Raw genomic sequence first — 20,600 nt, 5'->3', positions numbered from 1 at the left:
GCAAAGCTAGCTTGCCAACAAGCACTCATTGTTGCTACTACTTGGCGAATTTCTAAGAATGAACTTCAATAGCAAAAAATGCAACGCTTGGTAGAATTCTCAATTTTCAATTTGGTCGAATTATGATCCAACAAATCATTGAAATGAGCCCATCAACTTATTAGCATCACGAATTGAAATTTCTATCACTACATTTATAAATTTATCTCATAATAAAAATTGAACGAAATATTCGAACCTCTCACTTCCCACCGCCAATTGTAATGCCCCAAACCCACCGACCACGAGCGGGCTTCCACTACACCGTAGGGTCTATTATCTGCACCATTCGGTACTAGTTTTAGTTGCAGCTGGAGCGTCTCGGCGGTTCAATTCGATTGTCTCGGTACAGTTATCTCGAGTTTTCCCGTACTGTGGTTAACGACAACGGGGAGTTACTTTTTTTCTACGCTCATCTACGCCGTCGTCATTCAGCAGCCTTCCACTGCAATGGTAGAACGATGACGTGCGGAAATTTTCCCCGTGGGAAATCTAGTAACTCCGAGGAGCGTTTGCAAAGTGTGCTGCAAATCTGCCCGGGTCCAGAGTGAGTGCCGGGCGCGGCAGAATAAATCAAAGTGAATTATCCCGAGCGGAACGAAAACTCTCGCTCGGCAAGAAAGCGACCGTTAAATCAATTTGAACAATCCATGATATATCCACTGGATCAGAAGAATTACAATTTCCGCTGTATAAAATAAAGCAAGTGCGAATACGTGAAGTGGGGCTTTATAGGCACCAGATAAATTGGAATCGGAGGACTTTCCGGTACTTTTTTTGTCTGCGTCAAAAATCTCGTTTGTGAAATAAAAGAAATTAGATAAAGCGAAACGCGATGTAGCTCAAGCCCATCGAAAAAGCTTACTCGAGGAATAAAGCGACAACATCATCATCATCATCAGTATCGTTCGTGCAGAAAAGTGCGTGTGCCTTTCTTTGACTGCAAGCGATTCGCACAGTACGGATCGCTCTATTATTCGGAAGTAAATAAAATTGGACCCGGTCTGCCGAAGGTCCAACATCGGAAAAGAGGCCCGAAATGTCGTTATCCGGAATCGGCATCGCAGGCCTTTGGCTGACGATGGCGTTGCTAGGAGCAATTGTACCCCATGTTGACGGTTGGTTTTATGATTGATTTTTTTTTGCGCCTTTGTCGTTTCCTTTGAAGCCACCGGGTAAGGTGTAAGAAAAATTCAACGTCACGCAAGAAGGATTCAGTGCCTATTTAAACATCCGTTGGCAGCACCCTTTCAGATTTCAGTAAACGTTTAACACCGGAATTTTAGGCCATTTTGCATAGTTGAATTTTCAAAAGAAAATTTAGATGAATTTTCAAAAACAGTCAAATTGATTGTTTTACAAAAAATTTCACTGAAATCTGAAACGGTGCTGTCATCTGCACAGATAACTCTGTATAAAATACGAATTCAACTCAAGTTGGCATGCTATTCACGGTATAAATTACCGAAATTATCCAATTATTGATTCAATTCACATGCAATTTGCGCCGTCACGCATTGTACCTTGCCCGGGTGTCAGTAGCTGACACCTGGTGATGGATTGCACTTCCGAAAGGGTCAAAAAGTGTGACCGTAACATTATGCGCTATTTATACGCTGGACGGTCAACGCCACCACCCACTTGAGTGCCGGGCAGTGTTTCTCCCAAGCCCAAGCACTTACTTAAATTGATGGGCCATAAAAGTTTCCGTTACAACCTGACCGGGGCGCATTCATCGGTTGACACTTCTTCGTATCACCAGCAACCGTTAACATGGTTAACCATGTTGTAAATGCTTGTTCACTTTTTTACGATTTATCGGCTGCTCAGCCAAGCACCCCTCGGTAATAGTGGAGTGATAATGGATTCTTTATGCTCTTCCCCCCTTCGAAATATATAGGATTACGTTGTTATGCCTGCAGTTTGACGACCACGTCCGGTGATAGGCGGTGCCTCACAGACCCGGCCGCAGTGGAGGGGCAGAGCATCGTTACGTGCAAGTACAAGTATTGTACTATTCAGCGACAGGAATTACTGGTAAGACAGCTTTCTGAGAATCGTTATCAGCAATGATTCGAGAATAAATAGCCCTCGAACGTTTCCAGACTGATAGTCTGTAAATAATGTAAGTAGAATACTAGCAGAGATCCTATAAAGTGTTGTTAGCAATGTAGGGAATTAAATTACCATCAATGTCGGATAAAAGCTAATAAAATAGTCAGAAATTCAATTTACCGCTCCGGGAGAGAATGAATTTCAATTGCGGCTGATTTGGTTGGGGTATGATTGATTTTGTTTTATACTCGATAGATTTTGTATTCATAGTAGCGGTGATTGAAGATAAAATGGACAGAAAATTTTTTGTATTAATTCTTTGTGCTCGGTAATTACTTTCCTTCAATGGAAATAATTGAAATATTATCGGCAACAGGAGAGTAGAGGTAATTAAAAAGTCCAATCATTTGCTGCTGGTCTTCACGTTCATTTCTGATAATTAATTATTGGACACAGGATTGGTTTTTGTAGTTGTTTATAGAAGAAACAAATTTACTTATACGTGATTGGACAGAATGCAAGGTTTTTTTTTAATTTTTGGGGTGTTTTCAATAGTAAAAAAATCGAACAATGGTTAGAATCTACATCATTTGTAGAATTAATACGAGAACTAGAACTAGAACTAACATTAAAACTAAAACTAGCAATAGAGCTAAAACTAAAACTATAATTAGAACTATAACTGGAACTAGTTGTAACTAGGACAAGAATTAAACTTAAAACTGGAACATAAACTACAATTGAAGCAAACGAAGAATCACAATAAGAACACAAAAAATAGAAACTAAAAACAGAAAAGTAGATAGCCTGAAAAATAGAAAAACACATTACTTGAAAACTGGAGAATCAGAAATTTGAAAACCAATATAACAGTGATCCAGAGAGCAGTGAAAGAAACAAAAAAAAAAAACAGCTAACGAAAAATCGAAAAACTGAAAAAGTAGAAAATTAAAAAACTGCAAGCTAAAAAATTAAAAAAAAAAGAAAAATCAAAGAGAATATAAAATAAAAAATAGTCCACAAAACCATAAAACTATAAAAAGAGAAATTCTCCCATATATAGAACCAGAGCACTAGAAAACTAAAATATTGAGAAAAAAAGAAACTAGAAAACTTAAAAATAAAAAAGGTGTCCAAAATAACAGTAAATAAAAAAATAAGGAGCCAAAAATCCAAAAAAAAACAACAAATTGGCAAACTAAAGAAACTAAAACTAAAAAAAGTGGAAGAAAAGAAGATTCAAAAACAATAAAAGAGTAAAATAAAAAACAAAACATTTAAAAATTGAGAAACCAAAAAACAGAATTTAGAAAACTAGAATACAGCGAATCAAAAAAAAAAAAAAAACACGTAAAATTTGGAAGCTAGAAAAACGGAACAGTTGAAAACTAGAAAACCAAAAACTGAGAAAAGCAGGACACCAGAAATTAGATATCAAATAATACTGAAAACATGAAAATTAGAAAACTGAAAAACAAGAAAGAAGAAAAATATAACTAAAAATATAGAAAACTGGGGATCAAGAAAATTTGCGACGTAGATAAACTAACAAATTAGGAAACTAGTACATTGGAAAACTTAACAATCGGAAATTTATGCAACAGAAAACTAGAATATTTGGAAGCTAGGAGACCGTTGAGACTATTAAATCAGAAAATCATGCGTGTAATGAGAAAAGTCGTAAACCTTTGAATCAGAAAACAAAAGAAGTAGGAAATCAGGGAATTTTTGAATATAATAGGATTAGAAAGTCGTGAAACAAGGAATTCAAAAAATCAGAAAATGAGGCCGTTAAAAATGAGTGATAATTTTTGAACAGAATTTTGAGGTCACGTTTGGCTTATGAAACTGATTATTTTCTCTGGACCAATTTTTTTTCGTCACAAGAGTTTTTTTTCGTACGTGGTGGAATGATATAACTTGAAAAATATGTGTGACTTCATTCCGGCTCAGAGCGATCATTTGATAAGCTCCACCTCTTTTTTCAGTTTCTAAAGTTTTTCCTCAGTTTCGTAGCACGGATGCACAAAATATTAGCTCTGCATAGTCGAACTAACTGCTTTTGTGAATGCGTACTAACAGGGCAGATAATTATTCAATGTCGGTTATGCTGATCGCAGCCTTTGCGCTGCTCCTACAGTGGGGGGTTTACTAAATAAAGTAAAAGTAAAAATTAGACAACTACAACAGAATTTGATTGCATCCCGCACAGAATGACTGCTTGTCTTGATGCCAGAAAATTATTAACCTTCAATTACTTGTTTATTTGCCTTTAAAAAGGCATTTTGCGGTGCAAAATCGGTTACAGATTACAACTTTTGAGCTGCCCTAACATTGGGGGAATTAAGATACACGGACAACATGCACTGTGGAAGCTATTTCACATTCAGTAAATAAGACGGGTGCGACAAATTTAAACTGCTAGGATGCAACACAGAATACTTGCTTGCGTTGACAAAAATTATTAACTTTCAATGACTTGTTTATTTGCCTTCAAAAAGGCATTTTGATTTCCAAAATTGGATTTCCTGATGGCGATCTTCATGCTGCCCCAACACGGGGGGAATAATGGCTGTCTGGCGACACACGCTGAGAAAAACCGCGCTGCTCCTGAGACGTGGTGACCAACCACAGGGCTAGTGCTGCTGCTAAGGAAGGACGACTGCTGTTGTCGCTGTCTAGAACTATTATGAGCGGCTCCGGCTGAAACAGGCTCTTATATAGGCCAAATAGCATGTTTTGAATTGCAAGGTATATGATCCTGTCGACCGTGCTTGGGAAGCAAGCATATAACGACCAATCAGAAGTCGAGTTTTTCGTTTTGACAAGGCTTGACTATTTTCAATAGTACAATAGTGTTAATAATAAAATTATAATTATATTATTTTGTGAAGAATCTTAGAAGATTTTCCAATCTATTGCTGCAAGAACGAAGGAAATCCATCCAATACTAACCGATTTATTAGCATTTGAAATTGGACATATTCTTCACTTTTTTCAGTTTTAGATTTTCATTTCACATCCCTATGTAGCCGAACTTCCTGAGAGAAGTATTCTACTTCAAAAATACTGAAAACTTGAAAATTAGAAAACTGAAAAACAAGCAAGAAGAAAAATAGAACTAAAAATATAGAAAACTGGGGATCAAGAAAATTTGCGACGTAGATAAACTAACAAATTAGGAAACTAGTATATTGGAAAACTTAACAATCGGAAATTTATGCATCAGAAAACTAGAATATTTGGAAGCTAGGAGACCGTTGAGACTATTAAATCAGAAAATCATGCGTGTAATGAGAAAAGTCGTAAACCTTTGAATCAGAAAACAAAAGAAGTAGGAAATCAGGGAGTTTTTGAATATAATAGGATTAGAAAGTCGTAAAACCAGGAATTCAAAAAATCAGAAAATGAGGCCGTTAAAAATGAGTGATAATTTTTGAACAGAATTTTGAAGTCGCGTTTGGCTTATGAAACTGATTATTTTCTCTAGACCAATTTTTTTTCGTCATATGAGTTTTTTTTCAAGCACGTGTATCATCTGGCATAAAGTTTCAATGAAACTTAAGAGAACAATTATATTTATTTATTTATTTATTTCGTCAAACAAAAGTAGACTACATATGTTTATAACCAACTTACATGCTATATGATATTTACACTAGTGAAAAAGGAAAAAAAAGAGTTTATACATAATTGAATAATGGTTTCTTTACTTGACGGATTATTACAATGAATGTTTTTATCAATTTAAATTGCGCGTTTAATTGAAATATTGTTTTAATTTAGTTCTCGACATAGAAAAGTCAATTGCTTCACAGTGTTAGTTATACACTAACATCATTTGATTAATGGGCCCGTATTTAGCACAATTGTTTCGTTGATGATTTAAAGAAAACAAAGTCCGAGTTCGTAAATTTCTAGAAGGCACATAAAAATTGAGTTTTGATAATATTTCGGGTGAATCGACACGCTGAGATACGATATCGTTAACAAATGACTGAATGTTCGTCATATGATGGTAGGGAAAATGATGTCCATCGTAGATTACGAAGTGCATATAACAGGAATTGCTTTTGCACTGATTCTATACTGTCTACATGTGTTGCAGAAAACGGAGACCATACAATGCTACAGTATTCTAAAAGTGACCTGATATAGGAATTATAAAGTGTTTTTATTGTGTATGGATCTTGAAAGTTATAGCAGAAACGTTTTATAAAGCTGAGCATGTTACTAGCCTTATTGATAATTGTATTGTAATGATCAGTGAATGTTATTTTTGAGTCGAATATGACTTCCAAGTTCCTAACTCGTTCACATTTCTCTACTACCTGATCTCCTAAGGAAATAATAATGCTAAGTATGTTTCTTTTTCTGCCAAAAGCCATAGAAATACATTTTTTTACGTTTAGCTGAAGAAGGCTTTTTTAACACCAAATATAATAATATTTTATCTCGTTTCGGAAAATGTTTACATCCTCAGCGTTTTTAATTTCAATGAAATGTTTATATTGTCGGCATAAATAAAAGTTTTTACATGTTTTAGAATAAAGGAAATGTCGTTTACAAAGAATATAAATAGTAGAGGGCCCAAGTGAGAGCCTTGAGGAACTCCCGAGGTTACCTGAATAGGTTTCGATAGTACGCCTTTAAATTTGACTGTTTGTTGACGATCTGTCAAATACGATTCAATCCATTTGAGTAACTGTGGATGAGTTCCAATTTTTCGTAACTTGAAGAGAGGCAGGGGTATATCAATACGACCGAAAGCTTTGTTGAAATCAGTATATAAGGTTTCAACATAATTTCCTTTATCCATTGCGTTCAGAGAGAAGTTAATAAACTCGAGTAAGTTAGTTGTTGTTGAGTTACCTTTGAAAAAACCGTGTTGCGTTGGAGTAATTCTATTTTTTATTTGGTGGAATCACTTTTTGTTTATTATTGCTTCAAAAAGCTTAGGTATTTGCATAGAAATAAAAAATGGCTATGCCTCGATAGTTGCTAATCTCGGCTTTTTACCAGATTTGAACACAGGCACTACACCCAACGCAAACGGGGAACATTTTATTACTTTAGGGCAATTTTTTATTACTTATTGTGTCTTATGACTGCGCATTATACACAAATAGTAATAACCGAAAAGTAACAAAAATTATGACGGGCACACGCTTGTATGTGTTTCTGCAAGAGAACATACAGCCAAGCACCGCAGTGCATGTGTTAGCAAGACTTCACTCGCTGCATTTGTATTGATGCAACGATCAGATTCATTTTTGCTTCCCTTCATCCACACATAATGAGAATCTCAACCGTCAACCTCAAATGTCTAATTAGAAACACTTTCGTTTCGTCCCCCAGTGTTTACATGAAATTAAAATATGTTATACTGTCTGAACTGAGTTGCCGGAGTTGCGAATATTGTTCTGGATGGGCACGAGTTTTGTATTTTCAAACAGGTGCAAATGAGTTTCCATGAACCAATGAGTATTTGTTTTGATTAGCTTGCAAGAAAGCGAATGTTTTTGTTTTTCTCTAACGCAGTTTACAGATCGTGATGTCATTTAAAGACGCATTTCAAGTTATTGAAATCATCAACGTTTGCATACTCTATGACGGGGAAAATGCTGCTTGGCAGCTCTTGTCATATTCTTCCTCTACTCCGTATGCATACAACGAGCGAGCTAATACACGCTCACCGGATGAATTGGAGATTGAAGAAACTTGTAACATGTGCAACATATGCGACGGTGTGTGATTTTTTTTTTCTTGAGATGGAAAGGGAGCAGTTTTTGACAGAAAAAATCTTGCATGTGGTTGAACGACCATTATTAGATAGTCGTACTCCCGTAACACGTGCTAAATATATGACAGTATGTGTTGTTACTTGACTGGGGAAGAATTTAATTGCCTTTTTAGTAACAGGTTTGTTACCTTAAAGGCAATTTTGCGCTATTGCTTCTAAAGTAATAAGGAAAAGTTTTGCGTGTAGATATGAGTTTTTCCAGAATTTCGGGGAGCAACCGGATTCCAGCGACATATTCAAAATCAAGAACAGTGGCGAAGTTAGCTCTTTAGCTAAATGTTTCATAAATGCTGGCGGAATTCCGTCTGGTCCCGGACCTTTATATGCATCCAGAGCTTTTAAAGTATCTTCAATTTCGCGTGCGCTGACATGTTTAATATTGAAATAGTTGGAAAACTCAGGAAAGTTGATGAAGAATGTATAATCACGATCAGATTCTGAGAAAGTTGTATAATTTTGTTGAAAAAAATCAGCAAATAGATCAGAGATGTCTGCCGGGTTCTCTTCAACTTTGTCATGTAGTTGCATTTTTGAAGGAAAATTTTCAGATTTTAACTTTGATTTACCATATTTGAAAAAAATTTTTTGGACAAGATTTGATTTCAAGCTCAGTTTTTAGTGTTAACACTTCTAACGCGTTACTAATGGCATCGTTTATTTCGCCGCAAATGTTAAGATAAGTTGTAAAAACATCACGATTATTATGAGTTTTGTATATTTTGTATGCTTTTTGTTTGCGATTTTTTAAAGTTTTTAATTTGTCTATTGTACCAGACTGGGTATTTGGAATTGCCATGACGGTTCAAAGTATTCAGCAAACAGTTTTGTAATGAAATTCTGCACAACTTTGCAGAAGAAACTATTCGTCTATCAAGTCACGTTCAAAAGTAAGGTGTGACGCCCCCTATATGGTGAAAATTGAAGCGGGTTGCATTGAAGCATATGAAGGACAACAGTAAACGAAACAACTTTCTGGAAGATACTGATAACATTGGACTTTAAAATTCCCTATTTCCGTCCGTTTCTAGATTTAGCCCCGCTGTGGTGTCTGTTCGTTGGGCATAGAAACGGAAACGTAGTGTACGCGCCGGCCTTTGTGCTATAAAGAGCGCACAAATGCATGTAAATATCGGAAACTTCAGTTGGCCATATATTCAAAACTACAAATAACCCACTGTAGTTTTGTGTTTTTCTGTTAGTCAGAAAGGTACTCTATCGAATGGCTTCATAGAAGCTTGGATTCGTTTGCGCCTTTTCGAGTTTCAACTCACATAAAAAAAGCCATTAAAAACACTTTTTTCCATGTTTTATTCATGAATACTGTATATAATAACCAATATCTCACTAGAAATTTTTCATCTTGATTTACCACGTCACTCTCAATTGTATACAGTCATGTTTTAGGCCTTAGAGTTGAACATATGGATGAAAAACTGCTTTTAAAAATCCTTTTTAGAAAACGTCTTGTAGCTCTGAAATCTCAATTTCTAGAGGTTTAATGTATTCAGCAAACAGTTTTGTAATCAAATTTTACACAACTTTGCAGGAGAAACTATTCATCTAGCAAGTCACGTTCAAAAGTTAGGTATGGCGCCCTCTATACGGCGAAATTTGTAACTAATTCCATTAAAGCATATGAAGGACAGCAGTAAACGAGGCAGCTTTCTAGAAGATATGGATAACATAGGACTTGAAAAAATAGTTTTGCCGTCCGTTTCTCGATTTGGACACACTGTGCAACGGTCCGGATAGGGTAGCAGATTGGTAGGATCACGCCACGGTAAGTCTCTCAGTGTCTCTGCACACGCTCGAGGTGCAGGTTACATGTAAGCTTCCCAAGTAACACACGTTGGTATAGAATAGTTGACGTTACCTATTCCATGACATCTCTATCACCAGAAAAGCGCAAAACATGAAGGCTAATAGAACAAGTACCGATAACAGCATGAAAGCAAGCCAACTTGATAGAATTACGTGGAAAAACACATCTCGAGTACTAATACGGCAATGCGCAAATCTGCTGCTATGACAACTGTTAACCAGCGCATGCGCAAATGTGTTGTGTCGGCGCAGTGCAACTAGATCGACAATAACTTTTATAAGTGGCAGTTTTAATTGATTATAAATTGATGACAAAAAATAATTATCAACCTTTCAAAAAGAGTTGTTTCTTCTGCTTGAATATTAAAATTGTTTTCGCATAGTTTCAACGTTATCTGGATATAAAATCTAACAAAACTAGATAACGTTGTTAGATATACAATAACAATAAACTGAATTGATATTGGTTACACTGCAAGCGTTTTGTTTATCTTTTGATGGCACGTTTTGACCCGCTTCGAATAAATATAGAAATCGTTCATATAATTTAATTATTAATTTGATCAAGTATTTTTAAGTTGAGTGTTGAATGGTACGACTGTTGTACTAAGAAAAAGCATTTTACAGGTACATAATGTTGTTATTGGATGGTGTAATGTCTTACGAAAAGACCAAGTGATAGTGATTGTTATTCTTGAGCTCATGTTATTAAAAAATCTCCAAAACCAGAAAAAATGAGCTTGTTTTCGAAATGCGGTTTTATTACTGATCAAAAACAACTTCAAACACAATATAATAACACAAGTTTTTAATTGCACTTGTAGTACACTTATATGACTACTTTCGTTGTAATCTATTTTCTAACATGTTTTGTGTGTTACTTGGGTTACGTTTCTAGTAGAGGGCGTACGAGTAGGCAGTAGACAATGAGGATCTTTGCAGTCACGTCCAATTTTTGTGATGAATCCCAATAGCTTTCGAAACAATTATAGCACGGTGTTTATCAGAACACACCTTCCGATTAAGAATGACACTAAGATCGTTGACTTAATCGATCGAAATCGAATTATCGACATCGTTGAAGAAAATAGTTCAAAAGCGGTCCTAGATCACTACCCTGTGGTACCTTAAACATGATCGTGTATGCGAACGATACACCGGAACCCAACTCAACTTGCAAAACTCTATTACGCAGGAATGACTCAAGCCATCTAACAAACCTTTGAGAAGCTCCAAGACAGGAAATTTTGTTTGGTAGTATTTGGTCAGCGTGCGACCAGACCGAACAGAGCGCTATTTAAAAAAAAAGAGTTATTACTCCAGTGAATGTGAAAATGAATACTCTTTCACGAATAAACGAAAACATTTGAACAGTTCATAATGATATTATAACCAGGCTTCGTTCTGCTCAACTTGATCTTAAAGAGAAATCAATATTCTCCCCTCTTAATTCAATGTGCATCACACCATCTGCTGTTGAGAGAGCACAGAGTAACAGTTTTTCTGGCGAATAAACGCTCTTAATTTGACTCAGTAGAAGCCCAGTCATACTTTTGTAAATAGCTCACCCGAACACGCAAGATAAGTGAAATGAATTGCTCAGCGAACATCTCAAAATTGCGTTACTGTTCTCATCGCTCTGGGGTGTGACAAAAAAAAGTATAAAATGGAACGTTCTAAATAATACCTACATATTTTGTTCTTTGGCCAACTTTTGTTTTAGTAAATGAGAAGCTAACGAATACTACTCCCTCTCAACCTGAGGGAGAAAACAATTGTTTACCCATCGCACGCGGTGGTTGTGAGTGGAAATGAACTCTGCGACTGAAATACTCTACAACTAAATATGGTTAGTTACTCATTCTGAGTGAGAGAAAGTCTAGTTCTCCGAAGATTTTGACAGGTAGAGAAGGAAATGTGAGCAAAAATGAAGAGAATGGATGAAGCCTGATTATAACAAAAATCTCTATAGTAGCTTGCAGAAAACATACGGGGTGGTCAAATTTTGAACGCTGACTACTCGAAGTGATTTGTTTTTTCTTTTTGCACTTGGTTCGATATAGCTGCACGCCGACCAATCGATGATCAATTCGATCAAAGGTAGCTTGAAATTCTGAAATGCAAAAGGCGAAGCCTTGGTGCTACATTCCGATTTGGAACTCGACCTTCTGTTTATTATACACAGACTTCGCAGTTAAGTGTTAAGTGTACAGGACAATTGCGGGGCTAGCGCTACGATCCTGCTTACACTAACAGTCTTTCCCGAGCCGAGACTCGAACCTATGACAACTGGCTTGTTGGGCCAGCATCGTACCTCGAGACCAGCTGGGAGGTCTGAATTCTGAAATGTAATTCGACACGAAATCCATCAGATTCGTTGCCACTGCCCGTCCAGGAACAAAATTCTGCTGATCCGAAAAAATCACAGGAGGGTTGTGTGCAAAGCCACGACCGCAAGGTTGAAGTAGAATACTTTATTTAACCCCTAACCGTATTGCGGCTTGTAACATCAAGCGATTTCGTTTGCTCGCTGCTGCGTGTTGCATCATGTTGCAACTTAGCAGCTGGAAGACGACGAAATTTTGTTCATGCTGATTGATTGAATCGACTTCACATTAGCTCTGCATAGTCGAACTAACTGCTTTTGTGAGGGTGTTCTAATAGGGCAGTTTGTTATTAGAAATCGCTTATGCTGATCACAGCCTTTGCGCTGCCCTTACAGTTGGGGGTTACCTCAATAAAGTTAAAATTATACAACTGCAACAGAATTTGATTGCATCCCGCACAGAATGTCTGCTTGTGTTGATACCAGAAAATTATTAACCTTCAATTACTTGTTTATTTGTCTTCAAAAAGGCATTTTGCGGTCCAATTCGGTTGCTGATCGCAGCCTTTGAGCTGCCCTAACAATGGGGGAATTAAGATACACGGACAACATGCACTGTGGAAGCTATTTCACATTCAGTGAATTAGACGGGCGCGACAGATTTAAATTGCTAGGATCCAACACAGAACGCTTGCTTGTGTTGTCAAAAATTCAATTCATTGCAATCTTCAGGCTGCCCCAACACAGGGGGAATAATGGCAGTCTGGCGACACACGCTTAGAAAAACCGCGCTGCTCCTGAGACGTGGTGACCAACCACAGAGCTAGTGCTGCTGCTAAGGAAGGACGACTGCTGTTGTCGCTGTCTAGAACTATTATGAGCGGCTTCGGCTGAAACTGAGGCTCTTATATAGGCCAAATAGCATGTTTTCAATTGCAAGGTATATGATTCTGTCGACCGTGCTTGGGAAGCAATCATATAACTACCAATCAGAGGGCGAATTTTTCGTTTCAACGAGGCTTGACTATTTTCAATAGTACAATAGTGTGAATAATAGAATTACAATTATCTTATTTTGGGATGAATCTTAGAATATTTTCCAATCTATTGCTGCAAGAACGAAGAAAATCCATCGAATACTAACCGATATTAGCATTTGAAATTGGACATATTTTTCACTTTCTTCGGTTTTAGATTTTCATTTCACATCCCTATGTAGCCGAACTTCCTGAAAGAAGTATTCTACTTCAAAAAGCATTTTGCGGTTCAAAATCGGTTGCTAATTACAACCTTTGAGCTGCCCTAACATTGGGGGAATTAAGATACACGGACAACATGCACTGTGGAAGCTATTTCACATTCAGTAAATTAGACGGTTGCGACAGATTTAAGTTGCTAGGATCCAACACAGAATGCTTGCTTGCGTTGACAAAAATTATCAACTTTCAATGACTTGTTTATTTGCCTTCAAAAAGGCATTTTGATTTCCAAAATTGGATTTCCTGATGGCAATCTTCATGCTGCCCCAACACGGGGGGAATAATGGCTGTCTGGCGACACACGCTAAGAAAAACCGCGCTGCTCCTGAGACGTGGTGACCAACCACAGGGCTAGTGCTGCTGCTGAGGAAGGACGACTGCCGTTGTCGCTGTCTGATGCTACGCTATGCATAGCCATGCCACAGTTGTGGCCGCTATACGCTGGCCTAACTGCTGAGCAACTGCAACACTATCCGTAGCCATGCCACAGTTGTGGCCGCCATTGGTATCCACTGTAACTGCATCTGCTGGCCCTGCTGCTATCGATGGTGAGATCCGCTGGAACTGCTACGCTTATCCACAGCCATGCCACAGTTGTGGCCGCTTTCCGCTATCGATGGTACCCACTGCTCGCTCCCGCTGCTGCTAAGGGAGGACTGCTGTCGTCGCTGTTCAGAACTGTTATGAGCGGCTCCGGCTGAAACAGGCTCTTATATAGGCCAAATAGCATGTTTTCAATTGCAAGGTATATGATTCTGTCGACCGTGCTTGGGAAGCAAGCATATAACGACCAATCAGGGGTCGAAATTTTCGTTTTGACAAGGCTTGACTATTTTCAATAGTACAATAGTGTGAATAATAAAATTACAATTATCTTATTTTGGGAAGAATCTTAGAAGATTTTCCAATCTATTGCTGCAAGAACGAAGGAAATCCATCGAATACTAACCGATTTATTAGCATTTGAAATTGGACATATTTTTCACTTTTTTCGGTTTTAGATTTTCATTTCACATCCCTATGCAGCCGAACTTCCTGAGAGAAGTATTCTACTTCAAAAATGTAGGGGAACTGCTCCATTATTCATCTCATTAAGCCGATATTCACGAAGAATGCAAGGATTAAACACCAAATTTTCACGAAATCATTGAACAAATAAGCTAAATATGATAACGTACTCTTATGGGATCGTTTAGCATTGTATATTTAGTAAAATTAGCTAGATTTATCCTGAATTTTGTAAAACAAACCATTTTTCACTACGCTTTCATATCCATCTCAAAACTTGAATCACTGCTCAATTATTCAACTCACGATGCCCCTATATTCATCACACTGTTACTCATGAATGAATCACATAATAATGAATGAACGTAGCCGTAGCCCGTCGTAGTAGTTACCTAGATATCCGCTGCAGTTGTTTACGTGCAAAATAGGCAACCTAGGTAACTACTACAGTGCTGTAGATTTATGTCAATTATGTCGGAATAATTCAACATTTTCAGTACGATTTTTTAGTATTAACAGAAACCGATTCGGCAACTTTTTTTTTCTGCAAGGCAGTGAGAACAGATGAAAATACATACAGTTGAAATTTAGGAACTGTAGAAGTTCATCTCATATATTTCTGCTAATTCAAGCTGGTTTTTGGAAATTTGAGGTGAAGGTTTCAAGAATTAAAGTATTCTTAGTGTAGTGAGTGATTTTGTTTAGTGATTAAAATAAAAAATGGTCCGCTATTGATGAGAAAAACTTTGGTTGGCTGCTGAACGAGTCCCGTTGTAGCCGTATAGAACAATGCGCGGATTTTGTTTTCTGAGGTAGGTGATTGAATTAAATGAGTTTTCGAGTGCAGATGCCCGACTATAATATCAAATTTAGTGATTTTAAGTGAGTTTTCGAGGATTATACTTTATGAGGAATCTAAAGTGAACTAAGAAGAATCCATTCCATGGATTAGCAGATTGGTTTAAGAAGAAAATATGCGTTTTTTCCTGTTTTCAATTGTGTTTACATGTTGAATGAGATGAATATACGGGCTGAGATGAATAATGGAGCAGTTCCCCTATTTGCGTGTATGATTCAATGCAACAGAGTTTACTATGATCTCAAATAGTCTAGATGCGACAGACAAATCGGTTATTCCACGATAGTTTTCGACACTTTGATGACATTGTTTACACATAAACACTTTATTCAAAGTATTGTCGCTTAGACGCCTTTGTTTATATGAAAAACATTCTAAGAACGAGTTGTAAGAAAATAACAGGGCTTTATAAAAAAATGTTGATATTTTTTTCTAAATACAACAAATTTGAAAAAAAAATACATTGAACAACAAAAAGTTTTTTCTTTTTTTTTTGTGGAAACAACAGCGTGGATGGAACTGAATCTCGCTCGATGGTATGTCAAATTTTAAATTTCAATTAGACACAAAAACTCATTTTTACTGCTTCAATATGTGATCGTGCTTAAAAAAAAGTTGGTTTTAGTATTTACAAAGCTGGGAATTTGTCGAATTATGTCTCATTTCCCGTTTTCTTCGGAAGCAGAACAGTTTGGATATTCTGCAAAACACCGACTCGACGATAACAACAACAAATCGATTACCAAGTCAAATTGTATGTAATCTTATGTGTCAGCTGTGCTTGGGAAGAAAGATAGTGATTGGCTGTTTAGTTTGATTTAGGCTGATTCTGAGAGTTCCGTTTGATATTTAATCTTGTTTTCAGTTCTGATTAGTCACATAATAACCCTTTTGCGTATTTTGGTGGACGCATAACTAATTTTGCAGTCAATCACTGCTAGAATGAGGAAAATCCGTTGAAAACTGACTGAGTTTGAAGGCGGTCAACTTTGCGACGCTTCCGATGTTTTCGGGTTTTCATTTTGCACCCGGACTCTGCCGTAAGACGTTATTCTATGTCAAAATTGTTCCAGAGTTTTGCGAAAAGGAAGTTTGGCCGCTTTGCAGTCCTGCCCTGGAACCAACGGGCTATTTCCTGTACAGCGTCTTTGGATGGGCTATCGAGAGAGCTTCTCACATAAAAATCACTTTCCTTAAGTCAGAAATCATAGAGATGAAGAAGTCATAGGACCACGACATATTGAAACGACAGCCGCAGTTCTCAAGAGCTTGAACTTGACGACCGCACATTTCGTAGATGCTCCTCCGTGATCGATCTGACCTAGTGAAGTTGCACGAAAAAACACGTAAATGGCTACTTAAAATTATTTTACCATCGGCAGTGTACAACAATTCAGTAACTAACGCTTTGTATGGATCGATAACGGCGTCGGCTACGTCCTTACGATCGTTTTGATAAGGAAGGAGCTTGTAAGGAAGAGAGTGTAGTGGTTGTTGTTGTTGGGGACACTGTTTAGTTTTGCATATACACGACTGCGACGGAAAGGAAGGGTTATGTCACCGTTATAAGTGATTGAATCGGACAGTATTGAGCGCGAAGTTACCTCAATTTTTTAGTTTTGAACACAATTGAACCCAAAGTGTTTCAACTGTGCTCAAAACTGCAGCTATGGATTTCCGTCGAAAATAATCAAACCCGTATTTTTCGTTGGGTCGTTGGAACGACCAGCTTCAAAATAAGGTGACCCTAAAAACGGTTTCATTCGATGTATTTTATTTTCAAAAATTTAATAACTCTGGATCAAACTAGAAGTAATTTGATTTAGTTTCAAGAAAAAATATTAAAAAAATTTTGTTGGTGCTTTTACATGTAAAATAGATAAAGTTGAGTTGAATTAAGGCTAATACAAATTTCGAATTCTTTTTATGCCCAAGGTTATCAAACTTAGCAAAGGGGGTGGCAAAAATAAATAACACCGAGACGAAAGAAAAAAAAAACAAATATCTTTGATAAAAGTTTGTGTGCAAGCTATGACGTTCGTAACTTGCACTCAAACAAATGTTGAAAAATAACACTTTATTATTATTATAATCTATTTCGCTTGTCTTTGGACGACACTCTCTCTGTCACTGGACTTGTTCATTGCTAAATTAAGCATTAATGCTGTCGGAAAACAAATAAAATGAATAAAACGGTATGAGCTTTTTTTTCTTCCCCTTCCAATATTCCATATTTTTGAAGGGGGGGAAGGGGGTGACAGAAAATGAAAATAAAATTTGTAACGGCCTTACTCAAAAATAAAAACTAACACATTTTTGCAATTTTTCCAAATATAGACTCAAATGAAACAATATTACACGCTAGCCTGTGGGGCTAGTAGCGGTCTCGTTCAATTAGATTAGTTGAGATAATTCTTTATCGATATTTTTGGCACATTTTGCATGTGTAGGATAAGTACAGTGATACACCGTGCCCCAATGCTGAGTCGAGAAAATTTTCAGCTCGAAAAAATCCTTGACCTGATCGGGAATCGAACGCAATATCACGACCGTGTGGAAGAGCTAGTCGAACCAGCACAAAGATCCAGATGTGCCCTTCAAATTGAGACCAAGAGATATTTTTCATGTTTGCTCCAAAAAGAACGACTAACAAATATAAAACTATTTTTTATGAAAAACAATAATAACTTTGAGTAGAATTAGGATATTCATAATGTCAGCATTGCAAAATGTTTCTTTCAAAGAGACCAAAAGTCGTTGAACAACTTTAATGTGGAAATTTAAATAAAAAGGGTTAAGCGAAAAATATTTATTTTCAAAGATAGAGCAAATTTTTTCTTTGCAAAGTTGCTCAAAATCACCGAAATCATAACATTGTAAAACAACTTTTTCATTTATCTACAAAGATGAAAAAGTTAGATATTTGATTCCATCGAAAAGTTGGGTCACCCCTCTCCGAAGCCGGTTTCATTCGGAGCAATATTTTTTTCATCCAACACTAGTCGCGAAATAGCACTGTAAACTACCGCATTTCCAAAATTACAGTTTACACAACAAAACTCAGAGTAATGAATTTTAAAAAAAATTGGAACGGTGAAAATCGAACAAACACATTTTACTGCGACTGACGGCCTACTTGATTTTTATTTTTTTTTCGTTTTTTCAAAAATTTGAAATATTTTATTGTCATGGTAACACAAAAAAAAACTATTTTTTATTGTGGCTATTTTTCACTTTTATGCAAAAGCGCTAAAAAATATCAGCCCTTATACTTTTTATATGAAAAAGGACATCATTAATGAATATTTCTTGCATACAACTGATTTCTGAAATTGGTAAAGAAATTAGGCTCTACTTGCGAAAGATACTTCATCTAAATCGAAGACGTTCGAATTTGGACGATAGATCATTTGCAAAATGTTCCAAGAGATGTTCACCAAACCCCGTAAATTTACACTCTTCAGCAAAGACGGAAAGTTAAATTTAATCAATTATTAATTTTACATAGAATTCTCTCTTGCTTATCTCTTTTGAATAAACACAAGAAATCAGTTTCAGACGTCGTCGCTCGAAGTGATTTGCTGTGAGTTAACACTCTACCCAAGAAATCCGAACAATACTATTGTAAAAAGTCTTCCGGCAGTTCAGCTTCCTAGCAAATTATGTTGACTAAACAAATGTTCATTGTAAAACAGATATTGGCCGGAAATTACTTCTCGGGATTCGGGACGCTAAGACAATATTTGATCGTCTTCTTTCCGTCAGCAATCCAAACAGACAAAAAATCAAATCTCGCAGCCAGTGCCACATTATTGTTTAGCATGCTGAATATTAAATTATCTTGTCATTGTCTTGTGTTTCGCAGGATCCACCCGGAAAGTTGAACACGTTCCTGCGCGGTTGCGATGAAAATCCCCTGGTAGGTTTTTTTTTACTACGGTGCAGAGAATTACTTGTTCTTCGCAGGAAAATACAATCTTTAATCATTTTTTCTTTCTTTCCGACAGTATCTAGACGACGTGGTCGAGGATTCCACCTTCCGAGGTTACTATCGGGCCTGCTCTACCGATCTCTGCAACTCAGGTAAGTTGGACTGTCCCAAGCTGACAATTGGCAGGACTCTTTATTCTGCAACCGTTTTTCTTTTGTTCTTCACGCACAACCAGGTGATGGGCTACAGAGCGGTAACCAACTGTCTGGACTGGATGCCGGAGCGTCGGAGAATCTGCTTGTGCCGGGAATGCTGAATGGGACCCCCGGGTGGCGAATCCCGCTTTCCGCTTTGGCTACAGTATTTGTGGCGTCTGTTTGGAACTCGGTGTTGCGATGATTGTTTTAATTCAACGGAACATTATTAGGAGAAATAAATAAAAACCCTAACAATGTAACTTTTTATCACACTTTTATCAGTTCAGACCACCCTAGATTACGGCATAAAATAACACCATTCAATTGTGTTCTCACACTAAGCTCACCTCCTCGGTGCTATCGTTCGGTCCCGCGGCTATTTGCCTAATAAGATTTCGTATCAACTTGCTTACCGGGCGGTGTCGGTTAGTCCGATAGGACCAGAAGAAATCGTACGACCGTCCGTTGACTGACATCGGATTTGAGGATTTGAGTGGCTCTCGAGGGACAAGAGCTGTTTATTTCTGCATTCAGTAGCAGGACATGGCACAAAATGAATCCCATATTATTTGCGTTGGATCTTGCCTCAGGCTAAGACCAGACCAGCCTGGTAGCTAAGGAATTTGATTTCTGTACAGCCAGCAACTGCCTTACAGTCGGAGACCGAAATGCAAATTAGAAAAACGGGCATCGTTAGATCGTTTGAAGCTACGTGGACATTGTTTCGCAAAATTAGAAAACCCATTCACGGTAATTGAGGCTGTAAAATTTTGACGTTTATGTGGGTAGAAGCAGCTGCTCTCATTGGAAAATGGGTTGCTGTACTTTGCTCGACACTGGCACGAGCCAGTTATGAACCCTTTTTTTGCTCGAAAATGTCGAAACATTTACAGCATTTTAAGTTTTAGTAAAGCGGGCAATGTATGCAGTTTTGCGAGGATGCGAAAATAAACGGGAATAGAAGGTGTGACTTTTAGGCTTAGAAATTTTTTTTTCTAAGCCTAAAAGTCACACCTTCTATTCCCGTTCATTTTCGCATCCTCGCAAAACTGCATACATTGCCCGCTTTAATAAAACTTAAAATTTAAGTCATATGACAAAAATGAAATTAGTTCGTAAAGTAAATTTACAGCATACCATAATATTCACATTCCTTAATTAACTTTTTTAAATTTCAAATTGGATAAAGGGCTATTCCCACTGCTTCCGTTCAGGGACCGGGCCGGGACCGGGCTCGTCCGGGACTTTTCATGCATTCACACTGCGCCGTGCTTGAACCGTGCCCGCGCTGCGCTCTGGCTG

At 37.3% G+C, this 20,600-nt stretch overlaps 2 protein-coding genes across 4 annotated transcripts in view; one reads left to right on the top strand and one right to left on the bottom strand.

Moving 5' to 3' along the window:
• The window catches only part of LOC129725720 (uncharacterized), a 500,714-nt gene that overhangs the window by 240,887 nt on the left and 239,227 nt on the right, over positions 1–20,600 (bottom strand). The window lies entirely within an intron of this gene.
• LOC129725723 (uncharacterized) lies at positions 356–19,558 on the top strand. Its single transcript, XM_055681840.1, has 5 exons — positions 356–1,157; positions 1,940–2,076; positions 19,036–19,089; positions 19,178–19,253; positions 19,337–19,558. Exons 1-5 carry the CDS (start codon positions 1,079–1,081, stop codon positions 19,498–19,500), a joined length of 510 nt encoding a protein of 169 aa, XP_055537815.1. The 5' UTR covers positions 356–1,078; the 3' UTR covers positions 19,501–19,558.

Source organism: Wyeomyia smithii, chromosome 2 (genome assembly GCF_029784165.1).
Source record: "Wyeomyia smithii strain HCP4-BCI-WySm-NY-G18 chromosome 2, ASM2978416v1, whole genome shotgun sequence".
Taxonomy (NCBI): Eukaryota; Metazoa; Arthropoda; class Insecta; order Diptera; family Culicidae; genus Wyeomyia; species Wyeomyia smithii.
The sequence above is the reverse complement of the archived record's forward strand: the minus strand, read 5'-3'. Positions and strand labels throughout refer to the sequence as shown.

Excerpts from the sequence above, each read along its gene's own strand:
- LOC129725723 (XM_055681840.1), top strand. The coding sequence starts at position 1,079 with ATGTCGTTATCCGGAATCGGCATCGCAGGCCTTTGGCTGACGATGGCG. Across the intron at positions 2,077-19,035 it reads TTCAGCGACAGGAATTACTG|GATCCACCCGGAAAGTTGAA; the intron begins GTAAGACAGCTT and ends TGTGTTTCGCAG. Across the intron at positions 19,254-19,336 it reads TACCGATCTCTGCAACTCAG|GTGATGGGCTACAGAGCGGT; the intron begins GTAAGTTGGACT and ends ACGCACAACCAG.